At 36.4% G+C, this 13779-nt stretch overlaps 1 protein-coding gene and 1 long non-coding RNA gene across 5 annotated transcripts in view; both read right to left on the bottom strand.

The window, feature by feature from the left end:
• Positions 1 to 330: 330 nt before the first annotated feature.
• Positions 331 to 2900, bottom strand: LOC123542396 (uncharacterized). The gene is made up of 3 exons (XR_006684727.2): positions 1616 to 2900; positions 811 to 914; positions 331 to 387 (listed from the first exon to the last, which is right to left on the bottom strand). It is a non-coding gene; the product is annotated as an uncharacterized LOC123542396 (long non-coding RNA).
• A 6388-nt stretch (positions 2901 to 9288) lies between these two features.
• LOC123541750 (chitin synthase-like) overlaps positions 9289 to 13779 on the bottom strand; it is a 78120-nt gene continuing 73629 nt past the window's right edge. For 3 of the 4 annotated variants that reach the window (XM_045327323.2, XM_045327321.2, XM_053531040.1), the window contains 3 exons: positions 12809 to 12937; positions 10939 to 11089; positions 9289 to 10059 (listed from right to left, as the gene is read on the bottom strand). In XM_045327323.2, coding sequence (XP_045183258.2) covers positions 9906 to 10059; positions 10939 to 11089; positions 12809 to 12937 — 434 coding nt within the window. In that variant the 3' untranslated portion in view covers positions 9289 to 9905. The remainder of the gene's footprint in view (positions 10060 to 10938; positions 11090 to 12808; positions 12938 to 13779) is intronic. The other variant, XM_053531041.1, reaches the window with a different exon arrangement.

The following is a 13779-nucleotide window of genomic DNA, read 5'->3' as shown; positions in this document are numbered from 1 at the left end:
TACCTTTACTTCGTTTTACAGTATTTTGAGTTGTTTGATTTGAGTCGGAACTGACACCTGTTCTGAAACGTGTGCTACACTTTAGAGATAATCTTGCACAACTGCTGTTAGATCATGTACGGCTCGAGTGAACAGAAAACTTCGCTTCCACTTTCTCTTATTGTGACTGAAATTTTGAAGTCTTCATATGCCTTTTGTCATTTTGTTTGGCATCTGTACCACAGAACAGGCATTTGGAATGAACATAAGTCAGATGAATTTGTCCGTTTTTAGCTACTTATAGAGGTACCGTTTGCATTCACCAGTAGATTCCGGTGGCATTGGTTGCAAGTAATTTTTCTACACTCATAGCACACAATGTTCTCAGTCTAACATACATTTGTTCTCCTGAAATTATATAAAAAGAACAATGAACATAAAGGTCAACTGATCTGACATTAAAATTAGTAGGCGAGTAATATATTAAACTATTTCAAAAAGGGTTGACACAAATAGACTCATTATGGTCCTTTGATTAATTCATTCTTTATGTACAATATCAAGATGTTTAGGTTTCAAAGGAGGAGATACAATGACACACAAGTATTGTGTAATGTTTTGATACAATGATACTGAGAAAAAAAACAGATGGCGATTTAAAAATACCTTTCTTTCAATACAGATACACTACACAATTGAATACTGAAATTAAATTTGTAATAAGTAACACGCGATTGCATCCTTCTGCTTCCACTCTTCTCAAAATACAACGCTAGATAAGCCAGGAAATAGCACAAACTACAGAAATGCATGAATATAATATTACAGTACCTTTATTTCTGGCTGCAGAAATTAACTATCTACACTTTTTTTCACACAATGTTGGTATTCTACGTTCGTCTTTCACGTCGCAAATAGCAAAATTCTCCTCAGCTCTGAAAATAGAACATTAGTGCTGAACTGTAAGGTTTATCAACAAATTTTCATAAGGAAATTATATGCACTGCTATTAAAGTATTTAAAACAATTTCGTAAAAATCAAATGTTACAAATCCAAATAGCAAGGGTTTTACCTCATAATGAAATCCAGTAAACACCAGATAAATAGTATATCAACACTTTGAACAGTAAAAAAACTTGTTTCTTCTAGTAGCACTTATGCCACAGACAGCATAACGCAATCATAAATTTTGATCTGAATATAACAAAATTGATCCTATCACAATGACATTTAAAATAGTCAGTATTTTTGAAAGAAATATACTTCTACTACTTAGAAATACAAAATGGATGCATTTAAGTACATTTTTACAAAGTTACTTTTCAACATCTTTTTTACGACACAAACACGCTTCCGTATATCTATTTTCCATGCATAACCCATGTGCCCGATTTAACCTTACTAGACCTTTTTCAGAATAAGCTGTCGTTGACAATTCTAATACTGAGTACCAGTAACACTTACATGTCATACTGGTCTGTGTATCAGTACATGTTTTGAATAAAACACTTTGTCGTTGTGAACTTCGCGGAAACCCATGAAAATCAAACAGCCTTGATAACTATATAATTTAATATTGCATTCACCTAGTAACGGACATTTGACATACTTCAGTCAATAAATATTTTTACTTACCATACACGATTCACTCGACAATAACCAGTAATTCTTTGAACAGAGTGGTGTTCCACAAAATTTGACAGCAAACTGCGATGTTTACTTCTTACCGGAAGTAGAGAAAAAATGGCACACGGTGCATGATAACGGACATTGGAAAATATTTATTCCCACCAATAAATATGATGTGATATCTCAGTATCCTGTAGTGATATTTTTGAGGACTTTTTTTCTGTGTGTTATTTTGTGTATCTCTACTCATTCCATGCTAAATATCTCATGTTGGATTTAGTTTGACCATATGTTGCACTATAACCGGCCTATATTTTGTTTGGTCTCTTTTGATGTTGAATTACATTGTATATTGAACCTGTGCATTAGTGTAAAAAATGTCGTATTAAAGCAATTTTCCTTTCCTGTCTCGTGTTTTTTTACTCTGGCGGGGATAATATTTTTTACAATGTCCCGTGACTTTGGAACATGGTGTGGGTAAGAGTGAGGTTAGATGCACCATTAAAAGGTTAAAGCTCCCCAGTGGTGTTTTTGCCACTGACCGTTCAAAGGTGTTGCCCCGTTGTTTTCCTTTAATTTTTCGTTTTATTCTCGTAGGTTTGCTTTACGTGTGACTTTCTGTATTGGTCGTGTGCACGTCTGCGTGCTGGGTTGCGGTTTGGACGGGAGGTGATTTAAGTTCTTGAAAATGGCTTTCCCTGTTTGATATTTGTCCTTATTACGCTGAACAATTTGATATTGGCTAACTGAAATTTAGAAATATTAGAATGAATGTTTTATATATCCCATATGAGTTCTTAATATCTGGGTGCCTTTTCTAAACGTAAAACACACCTTGCAGGACAAGAAGAAGAAAGAAAACGCAATCAGTTTTTAAAGGGAAACAACTCTTAGTTTATCTGTAAAATACTAGTTATCCTTCTTAAAATGACTGTTTACCTATGATGGCAAGATAATTAAAAATCAAGTGACCGAGTATTGCAATAGAAATTATACAGAAGTACCCTACCGGTGAAAAACCAATTTTACTTGACCTTCAATAGTAACCTTGACCTTTGACCGACAACCAATGATCATGTGCGCGACACATAGTCTAATCACGGGGAATATTTCTGTCTAATACTAAAAAAATCATTCAATACAATTAAAAGTATGGAAGCAGATTCACCTTAAACAGTGACCTTGACCTTTAGCCGACAAGCACAGATCATGCGTTGACACATTGTCTCATCATGGGGAATGTTTGTGTTTAGCACTAACATAATCCATCAATGCATATAAAAGTTATGGAGCAGAACCAAAATTTACTTGACTTTCAACAGTGACCTTTACCTTTGACCTACGTATTGCCCTCTATTTACATACCAAGTTTTATGAAGCTAGCTTGAATACTTTTTTGACTTATCACAGCATCCAGATTTACGGACGGACAGACGGAGGGCATTCCTATAGTCTCTTCCGTTCTTTTGTATAGTAGAATGTTCGGAACTAAGTTCTTTAATTTAGACCGATATATGTCACTGTATGCTGTCACGTGACCTGGTGTACGGCAAGAAAAAGTAAAGATGGCGGACGTGGATATTGAGGAAAGGTAGGCTCCTTATTTGTTCATCGATTTCTCTGTTAATATTTATGCCAAATTCGAAGGTGGAGTGTACTGTTTTGCAGATGTCGGTCGGTCGCTCAGTATGTCGGTCGGTCCGTAGACCAATTGATTTCCAGATGATAACTCAAGAACGCTAAGGCCTAGGATCGTGAAAGTTGATGGGGAGGTTGGTCATGACAAGCAGATGACCCCTGTAGATTTCGAGTTCAGTTGCTGAAAGGTCAAGGTCATAGTGACCCGGAACAGTTAAACGGTTTCCGGATGCTAACTGAAGAATGCTTGAGCCTATGATCAGTTAACCTGATAGGAAGATTGGCAATGACTAGCAGATGACCCCTGTTGATTTTGGGTCAGTTGCTTAAAAGTCAACAGTGACCCAGAACAGTTAAACGGTTTCCGGATGATAACTTAAGAACGCTTAGGCCTAGAGTCATGAAAATTGATAAATTTGTTGGTCATGATCATAAAATGACCCCTATTGATTTTGATGTTAGTAGATTAAAGGTCAAGTAACAGTGACCCGGAACAATTAAACAGTTTCTGTATGACAACTCAAGAACGCTAAGGCCTAGGATCATGAAAGTTGGCCATGACAAGCAGATGACTAATTTTGAGGTCAGTAGGTCATAGGTCAAGGTCACAGTGACCCGGAACAGTTGAACAGCTTCCAGATGATAACTCAAGAACGCTTGGGTCTAGGGTCCTGAAAATTGATAAGGAGGATGGTCATGACCAGCAGATGACCACTGTTGATTTTGAGGCCAGCAGGTTAAAGGTCAAGGATACAGTGACGCGGAATAATTAAACAGGCCCCAGGCTATAATTTGAGAATGCTTGTGCCTAGGATCACGAAACTTAATGGGATTTTGATCATGACCAGCAGATGACCCATATTAATTTTGAGGTTAAAGGTCAAGGTCTAAGTAACCCTGAAAAATTAAACGCTTTCTGGTTGATAACTCCAGATCACTAGGACCTAGGATTCTGAAAGTTGACAGGAAGGATTGTCATGACCAGCAGATGACCCCTATTGATTTTGAGGTCAGTAGGTCAAAGGTCAAGATCACATTGACCCAGAATAGCAGAACGTTTTTGTGCTAAATAAATGGAGAATACTTTGGTCTTAGATCACATTTGATACAGAGTTTACTTATGATTGGTAAATAACCCATAATTATTGATTTGAGGTCAGTACATCAAACATCCAGTGCACAGTGACCAAATATTTTCTGTTCCTTGTGCAATTACTGAATGCATCACGGAGGCGGGGGCTGGGGGGCATTTCGTGTTCTACGAGCTCTTGTTCCTTTAGGGGAGACTTTGTGCCGTTTAATTTTTTTGTGATCGTAACAGTTGTAATGGCTTTTCTTCCTCTTTGATATTGCGTGGAAAATGCTTATTAGCAGCTAAAACCGTATGACTGTAAAATAGTTTGATATTGGAAACTTGTATTGTGATACAATTATATGTGCATGTTTGTTCATGCTTTTTACCGGCTGCAATATGACCTAAATATTGTGTGGTATTGGAAATTGGGTTCTAAAAGGTTTAATGATAAACTCATTGAGATATATGGCGCTTTTCCAGCCTGGTAAGCTAATTAAGAATGAATGTGTTATATATCCTAAACAATTACTTGATAGCCGAGTGACTAATCAAAGATACGTAATTTCCTGCTACTAAATTGATACGCTAGTCAAAGAGGATAGGAGATGTTGCTGTAATCGTTAATGGGAAACAACTCTTAGTTTATTATTTATCTGTTCACTACAAGTTATCTGTCTTACCATGACTATTTGCCAATCATGACTAGAGACTTCTAAATAAAAATAGAAATATGGGATATACAAGGAAACATGAAGTTTCAGGTCATAACAGGACGTTATGCATTTTTGAAAGTGATGGTAATTTTACAGAGTGTACTTTTTAGCTGATTAGACTTGAGTCCGAACCCAATGATAGCCTTTTTAAATCAACATTGATTTCTAACCCGCCCGCTTAGCACAATAGGGAGAGCGCATATCTACAAATCGCGGAGTAGTAAATTCGATCCCCGGGCGGGTCGCATCTTCTCTGTGACGATTTGATAATAGACATGGCGTCTAAAATAATTTGTCCTCCACACCTGTTTCATGTGGGGAAGTTGGCAGTTTCCTGCGGAGAACAGGTTTGTACTGGTACAGAATTTAGGAACACTGGTTAGTTTAACTGCCCACGGTTACAAAACTTAAATACTGTTGGAAAAAGGCGATAAACACAAGACAAACAAACGAACAAACAAACATCTGATTTCTATCTGTGAGGGTTTTCTCATTACAATGTTCGGTTTATCGCTGGTCGTCGACACTAGAAGAAAAAGGGATAAGCACTTCTGGATGACAGGCTGTATGGATGCCCGACGGGATAGGGCAAGCTTGGATGTTGCTACCTCTGTTACATCTTCCCGAAACGACACCATAACAATGTCTCTGGAGAATCGCCCTGAAATAATTACTAATGTCCCCTCTTTATCCATTTTTGTCGACGACGAAAGAAGGCACATGAGGGATTAGTGCTCCGATTCCAGGAGGTCGTACTGCACCATAGACGACGACCGAATGCATCTACAGATGTCGCCATAGTGACTGTTAGAGTTATTGGGTCAATAGCAGATTACATTTTATTAGTCGCCTTCTGGGCACGTCCAATCAGTGACGGTCAGTCTACAAGAAACGCAGTTTCACCTCCAAAGAACACCAACTTTAATCGCCCCAATTGGATGAATGTACGCACTGAGCAAACAATGTACTGACTAAAGGTTAGACTAATTGTTAGGGTTAGGTTTAACGTAGGTTTATAGTGTACATTCAATGCGTGCGTACACTCAATACGGGAGATTTAATGCCCATCTTCCAAAGAAGCACTATACAACTACTAAGTGCAATTAAACGACGAATCTTACTCATGAGAGAGACAGAAGACCGCGGAGGCGTTCCATAATGCTGCTACGTAAAATAACGTACAGCCAAGTACGCAGAATAACAACGCATGCAGAATCAACTATTTGCTGAACTTTGCTCATATTGTTACATGGTTGGCAGCTGGGAACAAACCTATCTACATATATGCAAGGTAATGTGGGAATGCTAGAAAAATATATAGAGCTACATTTATTAAATAGACAACACATTTTAGAGATTTGAAACTTGCGAACTTTTATATCTGAGAAAAAAATACAGGTGTTGACTTTATAAAGTTCTTTAATTTAACATGACAGAGTACATAATTCCAGTGTCCTAAAAAGTACATGATATGTAGAAGTTCTAATGTAAACTTAATATTTGAAAGGGGCAAAGATGGTCTTAAATTTACGGGTAGTCGACATGTTTAAATGTTTCACGTCACAAGAAAGAACAGAATGGTAGAGTGTCCGCCTTTTTACTGGTTTTAGTAGCTTTAGTTGGGCAAACCATTTGTGAGAAATGAGAAAATAACATGTATAACTCACACAAGTTGCGTAGTGTAAACAAACAATGACGTCATTTAACTTCCGGTTAAAAAACATGCGCATAAAGGTTACAGTATCGAAAACATGTACGTATCGAAAACATGTCAAACTACTGTTTAAAATAACTTAAACAAACAATAAACAAATAAATAAATATCACCCTGATGAAGACTTGTGAAGAGTCGAAACGTCGGTCATTTTAATAAATCTGTAAGTTTTAATCTGTGTTGGTTGTTAGTTCCACTATCTTATCTTACTCTTAGTAAATAAATAAATAAATTAAAAACGACGGCCAAAGAAAAAGATCATTGAAGTTTAAATATGTAGTAGAATGGATACTCAAATCGTTCCATTATTTTCAATTTTGATATGCTTGTTTCTGTTAAAACACGCTTACGTTAAAATGACGTCACGTTAGCGTGCAATGACGTCAATGCTTTTGTTGCGGCCATAAAAGAGCTCCACTATACTGTATCTGGTGTTTTAGATTAAGGGCATATTAGAATAAAATAATGTATAGCACAATCGTGTTTTACCTAGATTAATACACTCAAAATCTGTTATACGTCGCCAGAATAATTCACTCGGGCGTGAAATTTTCTGCGGATGTACAGCCTCTTTCTGTGTATTAATAACGTTAAAACACGATTTTTTTATACATTCTACCTTAATTGATTATCATAGAATTGATTTATCATACAATGCATTTTGACAGGATTAACAATGGTACTGGGCGGCTGTCCTCCACTGCAGATACTTAAATTCAGAACACCCAGTATAGAGGCTGGGGCTGTTATACAAGTACAATACCACTTTACATATGTCGGTATGTTTTTCTTTTTAATATTAAGGGATAGAATTCTGTAGTTATGGTGTGACAGTCAAACTCTATTTGTTTCAACTCGACGGGACCGGGAATCTTTTTTCCAGATATCAATAGTTTGAACCACTGAACAATATACATTGTAGTGGGATTTTGCCACGACATGAAGATTAGTTCAAACAAGTTGCTGTGTTCGGTTTATCCTAAGTTCGACGTTTGACTATATGTAGGGAGCAGTTGCATCACCCTTGCTCCGAGGGGATGGTGATTAAGGGATGCAGGTAAACTAAATATAATAATTGTAGACACTGATGAAATTCACATTTATAAACAGTATGCATCCAAGAAAAACAAAGAAATCAGAAAAATACATGTATTTTATAAATGTTTAAAATGACTATTTTTATTTTGTAATGTTATTAATCAAATGATTCCATATCAACTGATTTTGTAATTTTGTCTGAGGCTAGTCGGTCACTCGTTTTGGCCCAAAACCCATACGACTGTCGGAGATCATATAATACGTCCAATATAAATCCAATATAAATCTTGTAATTAATTCTTACCCTGCTAAATTTCTATAATGGACTGGTCCATCATTCAATTTTGGGCAATACCATTTATTATTAGAAGGGGTGTTCACTAAAAAATTACTTAATGAATAGCGAATGGTGCAGACCATGATCTTGGTCTGCACTGGTCGCAAAGGTAGTATCACTTGCTACGAGCAAGCTGAAGGTCAAGGATAACTTTATATTTAAACTTCATATTGCCTCCACCCTCCACCGTCTCCGTATTTTACCATGAAACTGCTTGAGTTCATACTGAACCTGGTTACTGTGATACCGGCTAGGATAATGTTGTAATCAATGGTTCAATTTATTTCATACGCTATTCATAATTATCTAATTCTGTGTCCAATAAGTAATGCTATTAATCAAGTGTTTTCGTATTTGCCTTGTTATTAATCCAAGTGTTCTCGCATTGGCCCAAGGCAGAAGGCGGTAGGCAAATACGATTGCCCGAGGACAAATAACTAGGCCAATGTGAAATCAATTGATTAAAGATGATATTATCAACTTTTGAATTCTGGCTAGACTGCAATCAGAATTATAAGCTAGTTATGTTTTAGTTTAAGTTGGTTTTTGAAAACATCCTCATTTGATCTAGTAAAACAGACATGTCTGTTTGAGGTGTGATTATTTTACAGATAACGTGATAACTAATGCACATATGAATGGAAAAAATTACACAGGCAGGTAATACATGTATATAAGCAACATTTATAAGCAGTACTTTGTAATAAGTAAAGGTGTGTAACAATTTAGTTTGCAAAGTTTTAGGTGTATAATATAATATTTTTCGAACGGATAGGTGTGTACTGTTTCTGTTTGACAAGTATAGACATATCTAATTAGATAAAATTGGTCATACAATATTTGCCCGGTATATCAGTGACGGAAGCATTCCTTTAGTTAAAAACTATTAGTTTCGCTGTGAACAAAACGTACATGAAAGATGAATATTGTTCCCTCTTACCCTACAACTTCCAGTTTCCAGTTGCGAACTTGACATGGCGATAAAGTAAGTATTCTGTTGTTGTTGTTGTTTTACATTTGACTTTCTTAACGACTCTATCACTGTCTAGGATAAGTTACTGATTCAGACTTTGTAAACTCCTGTATGCTCCCCTGAATATATCTAGGACACTAAAGGTGTTACAGGAATGGGCAGTGTAACGGTTTGTTATTTTGCAACTAATGTTGAAGGATTTTGATGTAGTGTATTTAACTAGTTATCATCTTGTTAGTTACAGTATATATAATTTATCATTACATGAACAAAAATAATATGCTAAAAGGTAGAGAAATATAATAATGAACTTTTAAAAGTCTGAGTTATGTAAGATTCTATACAATTGGTAAAATGTTAAGGAGATAATAAAATAACTGTATGTAATAGCAATTTCTTTTATCTGTACCATGTTACAGGAATAATCTGCATGGCAAAATACAGCACAAGTAATAGCAGTTTAGCAGGGTTATGTCCTAATGATATGCCAAAGTTCACTTGCTAGCAATACATTTTCGTATTTTGGGCCAAATGCCTTGAAAACTATAGGTGGTGTAATCTCGATAAAGATTTTAGGACTGTCGGATGGAAAGACAAGGCGGCACCTGTATGTCCCTCTCGTCAAAATATTTTCGGAAAACATAGAAAATAAGTGAATTTAGACGCATTCGTAATTGAGCTCAGATTATCATGTCTTGAACGTTACATGACTACATTTGCTTTCACATAATCATTGTCTTAAATGTAACATGACTACATTTGCTTTCACATTATCATTGCCTTTAATGTTGCATGCCGACATTTTTCTTCATCTATGCTCATTTGAAACCAATGGTGTAGTTTCGTCATCACTTGAATCTGCTTTATCTTTGGTACGCCGCTTTCTGAAAATCCTATCCTCTGCCTTCCCACTATCTTCATGGAATTGCTTACGTTCGGTCTCCTCTAATGTGTACAGGTCACTGTAACAGGAAATTAATAAAATGTGGTAATAGATAATACATTTAGTTATTATACTCAATGCCGGTTTCAGCACGCCCGCTTAGCTCAATAGGGAGATCGCTGATATACGGATCGCGGGTCACGAGTTCGATCCTCGAACGAAGCGTATGTTTTCCGCGAGGATTTGAATCATTCGTCCTCCACCTCTGATTCATTTGGGGAAGTTGACAATTTCTTGCAGAGACCAGGTTTTTGCAGGTACAGAATACAGGAAACTGGCAAGGTTAACTTCCGCCGTTATATAATTGCAATACTGAGGGAAAAAACCTCATTAAACCCAAAACTAACAAACAGATCGTCACCGGTATTGCGTGTCGATGTAAGAGTTTTCATTTCTATGAATGTTGCCTGGTACATCAACGCCAAAGCCGCGGACTGTTAGTATTGGTGGCTAACAGCTTATATCATCTACCGCCCTCCCTTCTAAAATGAAACAGTTTTAGAAGAAAGTTTCCTAGAGTACAGCATATAAATCATAACTCTATCTTGATATCATAACTATGATAACTCTATTTTAAATATTTTGCGAATTAGTTTACCTAATTTGTTTTGACAGGGTGATAATTTAATTAATGAAACATTTTAAAACAGTATCGTATTCTCGACCGAAAAGTGTTATGCTAAAACGTTTTCCAGTATTTAACATTTTTAAATAAGGTATAAATGAAGAAGAAATTTATTTCTTACTGAAATGAAATCAATTTTGTATGGGACATATTAAGTATTTAAGAAGTGTTGTGTACGTTCCTTCTGTAACATGTGGTAAGTACTTTCATTAAGTTTAACTACTGGCGTTGCAAAAATATCTGAAAAACGTGTATGACAACATATATGTAAACCTGAAATCGAACATCCAACTGCTGTTATATGCGCTGTTACATTTGTACGGCGTCCTCCCCAAGAAGTGCATCAATGTTGAAATACGATGTACTATCATTGCCAAGAACTGGAGCAGAAGGATGAAGCTGAATAGTACTATCACAACAAAACCTGAAATAAGAAATATGTGTTTCTTTCGTTTTTGGCGACTTTATATCGTACATTTTCGCTTATAAGACGTATTATTATGAGTCATATTTCCAGTTCGGAGAGTAGGGAGCATCATATAAGCGTTAACTACAAGAAAATTAAAAAGGACAAGAAACCCCAGAATGTATGTCCGACGTATTATAAGCGAATGCGTCTTATAAGTGAAAATATGCGGTGGTAACATTGATTGTAAATGTTGTAAATGGACCTTTAATTCTATTTGAAAAAGGAGCAAGAGACAAGTTTACGCAAGTTTTATAATCTACGACCTCCTAACGGATATTGCTGTATTCTTTTATGTTGCAATCCAAATAACTTGATAAATTCACGGGAACCTTTGTAATTAGCATAGACTGTTTAAATTCCTTTAACCTAAGTCTAATGTACATGATTTAAGAAACTGAAATAATTCAATTCCCATGTATTTCCGTTACGAGTGAGACGAAAATGTTTTAGAAGTTTTTCAAGGTGGTACATTCGTATTCCCGTTACAGGTGAGACGAAAATATTTTAGAAGTTTTTCAAGGTGGTGCATTCGAAAGATATGTTATAGCTAGGAGTGTATTGATCCCGAGGGTAACGTAGATATATTGATCCCGAGGGTAACGTAAATAAAATGTTCGTTCAAACATGTCAGATTAATACTATTGTAGATCTGTACACATAGGGCCTCCATGGTCGAGTGGTTAAGGTCGCTGACATCAAATCACTTGCTCCTCATCGATGTGGGTTCGAGCCTCACTCGGGGCGTTGAATTCTTCATGTGAGGAAGCCATCCAGCTGGCTTACGAAAGATCGGTGGTTGTACCCAGGTGCCCGCTCGTGATGAAATGATGCACGGAGAGGCACCTGGGGTCGTCAACCATTTAAAGCTGGAATATCAGCATATGACCTATCATGTGTCGGTGCGACGTTGAATCCAACAGCAACAAAAGGTCAGTACACAACATACAGTACAGCGTGAATATGTAAACTGAAACTGAAACTGATTTATTTGGAATGCACAGAATTACCTGATAGTATAATATGAATCTGCAAAAAATATCATCATAGAATAGTGTGGATTTACATAATATAGTGTTAATCTGTAAAGAATTTCAAAGTGGTATAGCGTGAATCTGTAAAGAATATCAAATAAAATACATGTGGTAGAGTGTGATTCTGCGCACCGACCATAATATCCACACAGAATAGTACGAATCTGTACAGAATATAAAAAACCAAAACTAATTGTGAATGTTTACAGAATGTCCACACAGTAAAATGTAAACATGTACAGAATATCACCTGTCTGATAACTGTAATCTTTTACAACCAGTCTAAATTTGAGTTAAATAAACTTAATAACCAAAAATATTTGTTAAATCTGAATGAGCATTTTTTATTTAATGGGCCTCCCTGGTCGAGTGGTTAAGGTCACTGACTTCAAATCACTTGCCCCTCGTCGATGTGGGTTCGAGTCTCACTCGGGGCGTTTGATTCTTTATGTGAGGAAGCCGTCCAGCTGGCTTACGGAAGGTCGATGGTTCTACCCAGATGCCCGCTCGTGATGAAATAATGCACGGACTGGCACCTGGGGTCTTCCTCCACCATTAAAAAGCTGGAAAGTCGCCATATGACCTATCATGTGTCGGTGCGACGTTAATTCCAACCAAAAAAATATAAATAAAACCATCATACCGACTGGGTTACTTCCGAACACACCGAGTAGTTTCCCTTTATCAGCCAAAGACAAAATAAGGATCAGCCAAAGTATATTAATCATTGCAAAAATCGCAAGCCATCTGTCCCTTAAGTGGCGAAGTTTGACTGCAAATAAAAGACTGATTTAGAAAAAATATTCGTTCAAATACCGATGAAGGACTGGGGCAATGTCAACAATGTATTATAACTCTTATCTGTCTGACGTCAAAATCGTCCAACCAGCTCCTTCCACCCCTCCCGGGCTCCTCCCACCCCTCCAGGTTAATTAAGAAATAATAAATATGTGCCTATATTTTATCAGTTAATAAAATATGGGCAGGAGTTCGGATGCATATTGATTAAATTGCGAGTGAGTAGCACGAGTGCTTAAATATCCGCATCCATACCGAAGAATATTCCTCCGGCCAATAATCGATAGCGGTCAGATTTTCTATATAGAAATAAGAAGGGCATGTACACATTTTACTTAATAACAAAATTACTAAAAATAAGAAACCTTAGGTGCAAACATATTACCAAAATTCAACATTTGATTCATCACAAGGTTTTTTTTAATTAAATTTTATCTTAATTTTTGATTCGTTCTTCGCATGAAGTTTGATGCCATCATTTCGTCATTTTTTCCCTTCTTTGTTTCCATATAAAATGTGCAAAAATCTCATACATGCGTTTCTTCAAAGCATTTTTTGTATAAAACCATTGATATGAAAGCTTAGGTGCAAGAACATTCCTACTCTCATTGAATTTATCTTTTGAATGATATTTATTTCATTTTTGTGAAATAAAAATTTGATTCGTTCTCAGGCGGTTTATTTCCACTAATTTCGAAGAAAAATTAACTTCAGCGCGAAGTTGTTGTTGTAGCGTCATAAGCAGACGATATTATAGTATGCCGCGTGAACATGCGGTATTGTGATCAAAAGGTTAAAGTAATGATTTAATCATTT

This window comes from Mercenaria mercenaria, chromosome 19 (genome assembly GCF_021730395.1).
Source record: "Mercenaria mercenaria strain notata chromosome 19, MADL_Memer_1, whole genome shotgun sequence".
Taxonomy (NCBI): domain Eukaryota; kingdom Metazoa; phylum Mollusca; class Bivalvia; order Venerida; family Veneridae; genus Mercenaria; species Mercenaria mercenaria.
Note: the sequence above shows the minus strand (reverse complement) of the source record. Positions and strands in the feature narration are given on the sequence as shown.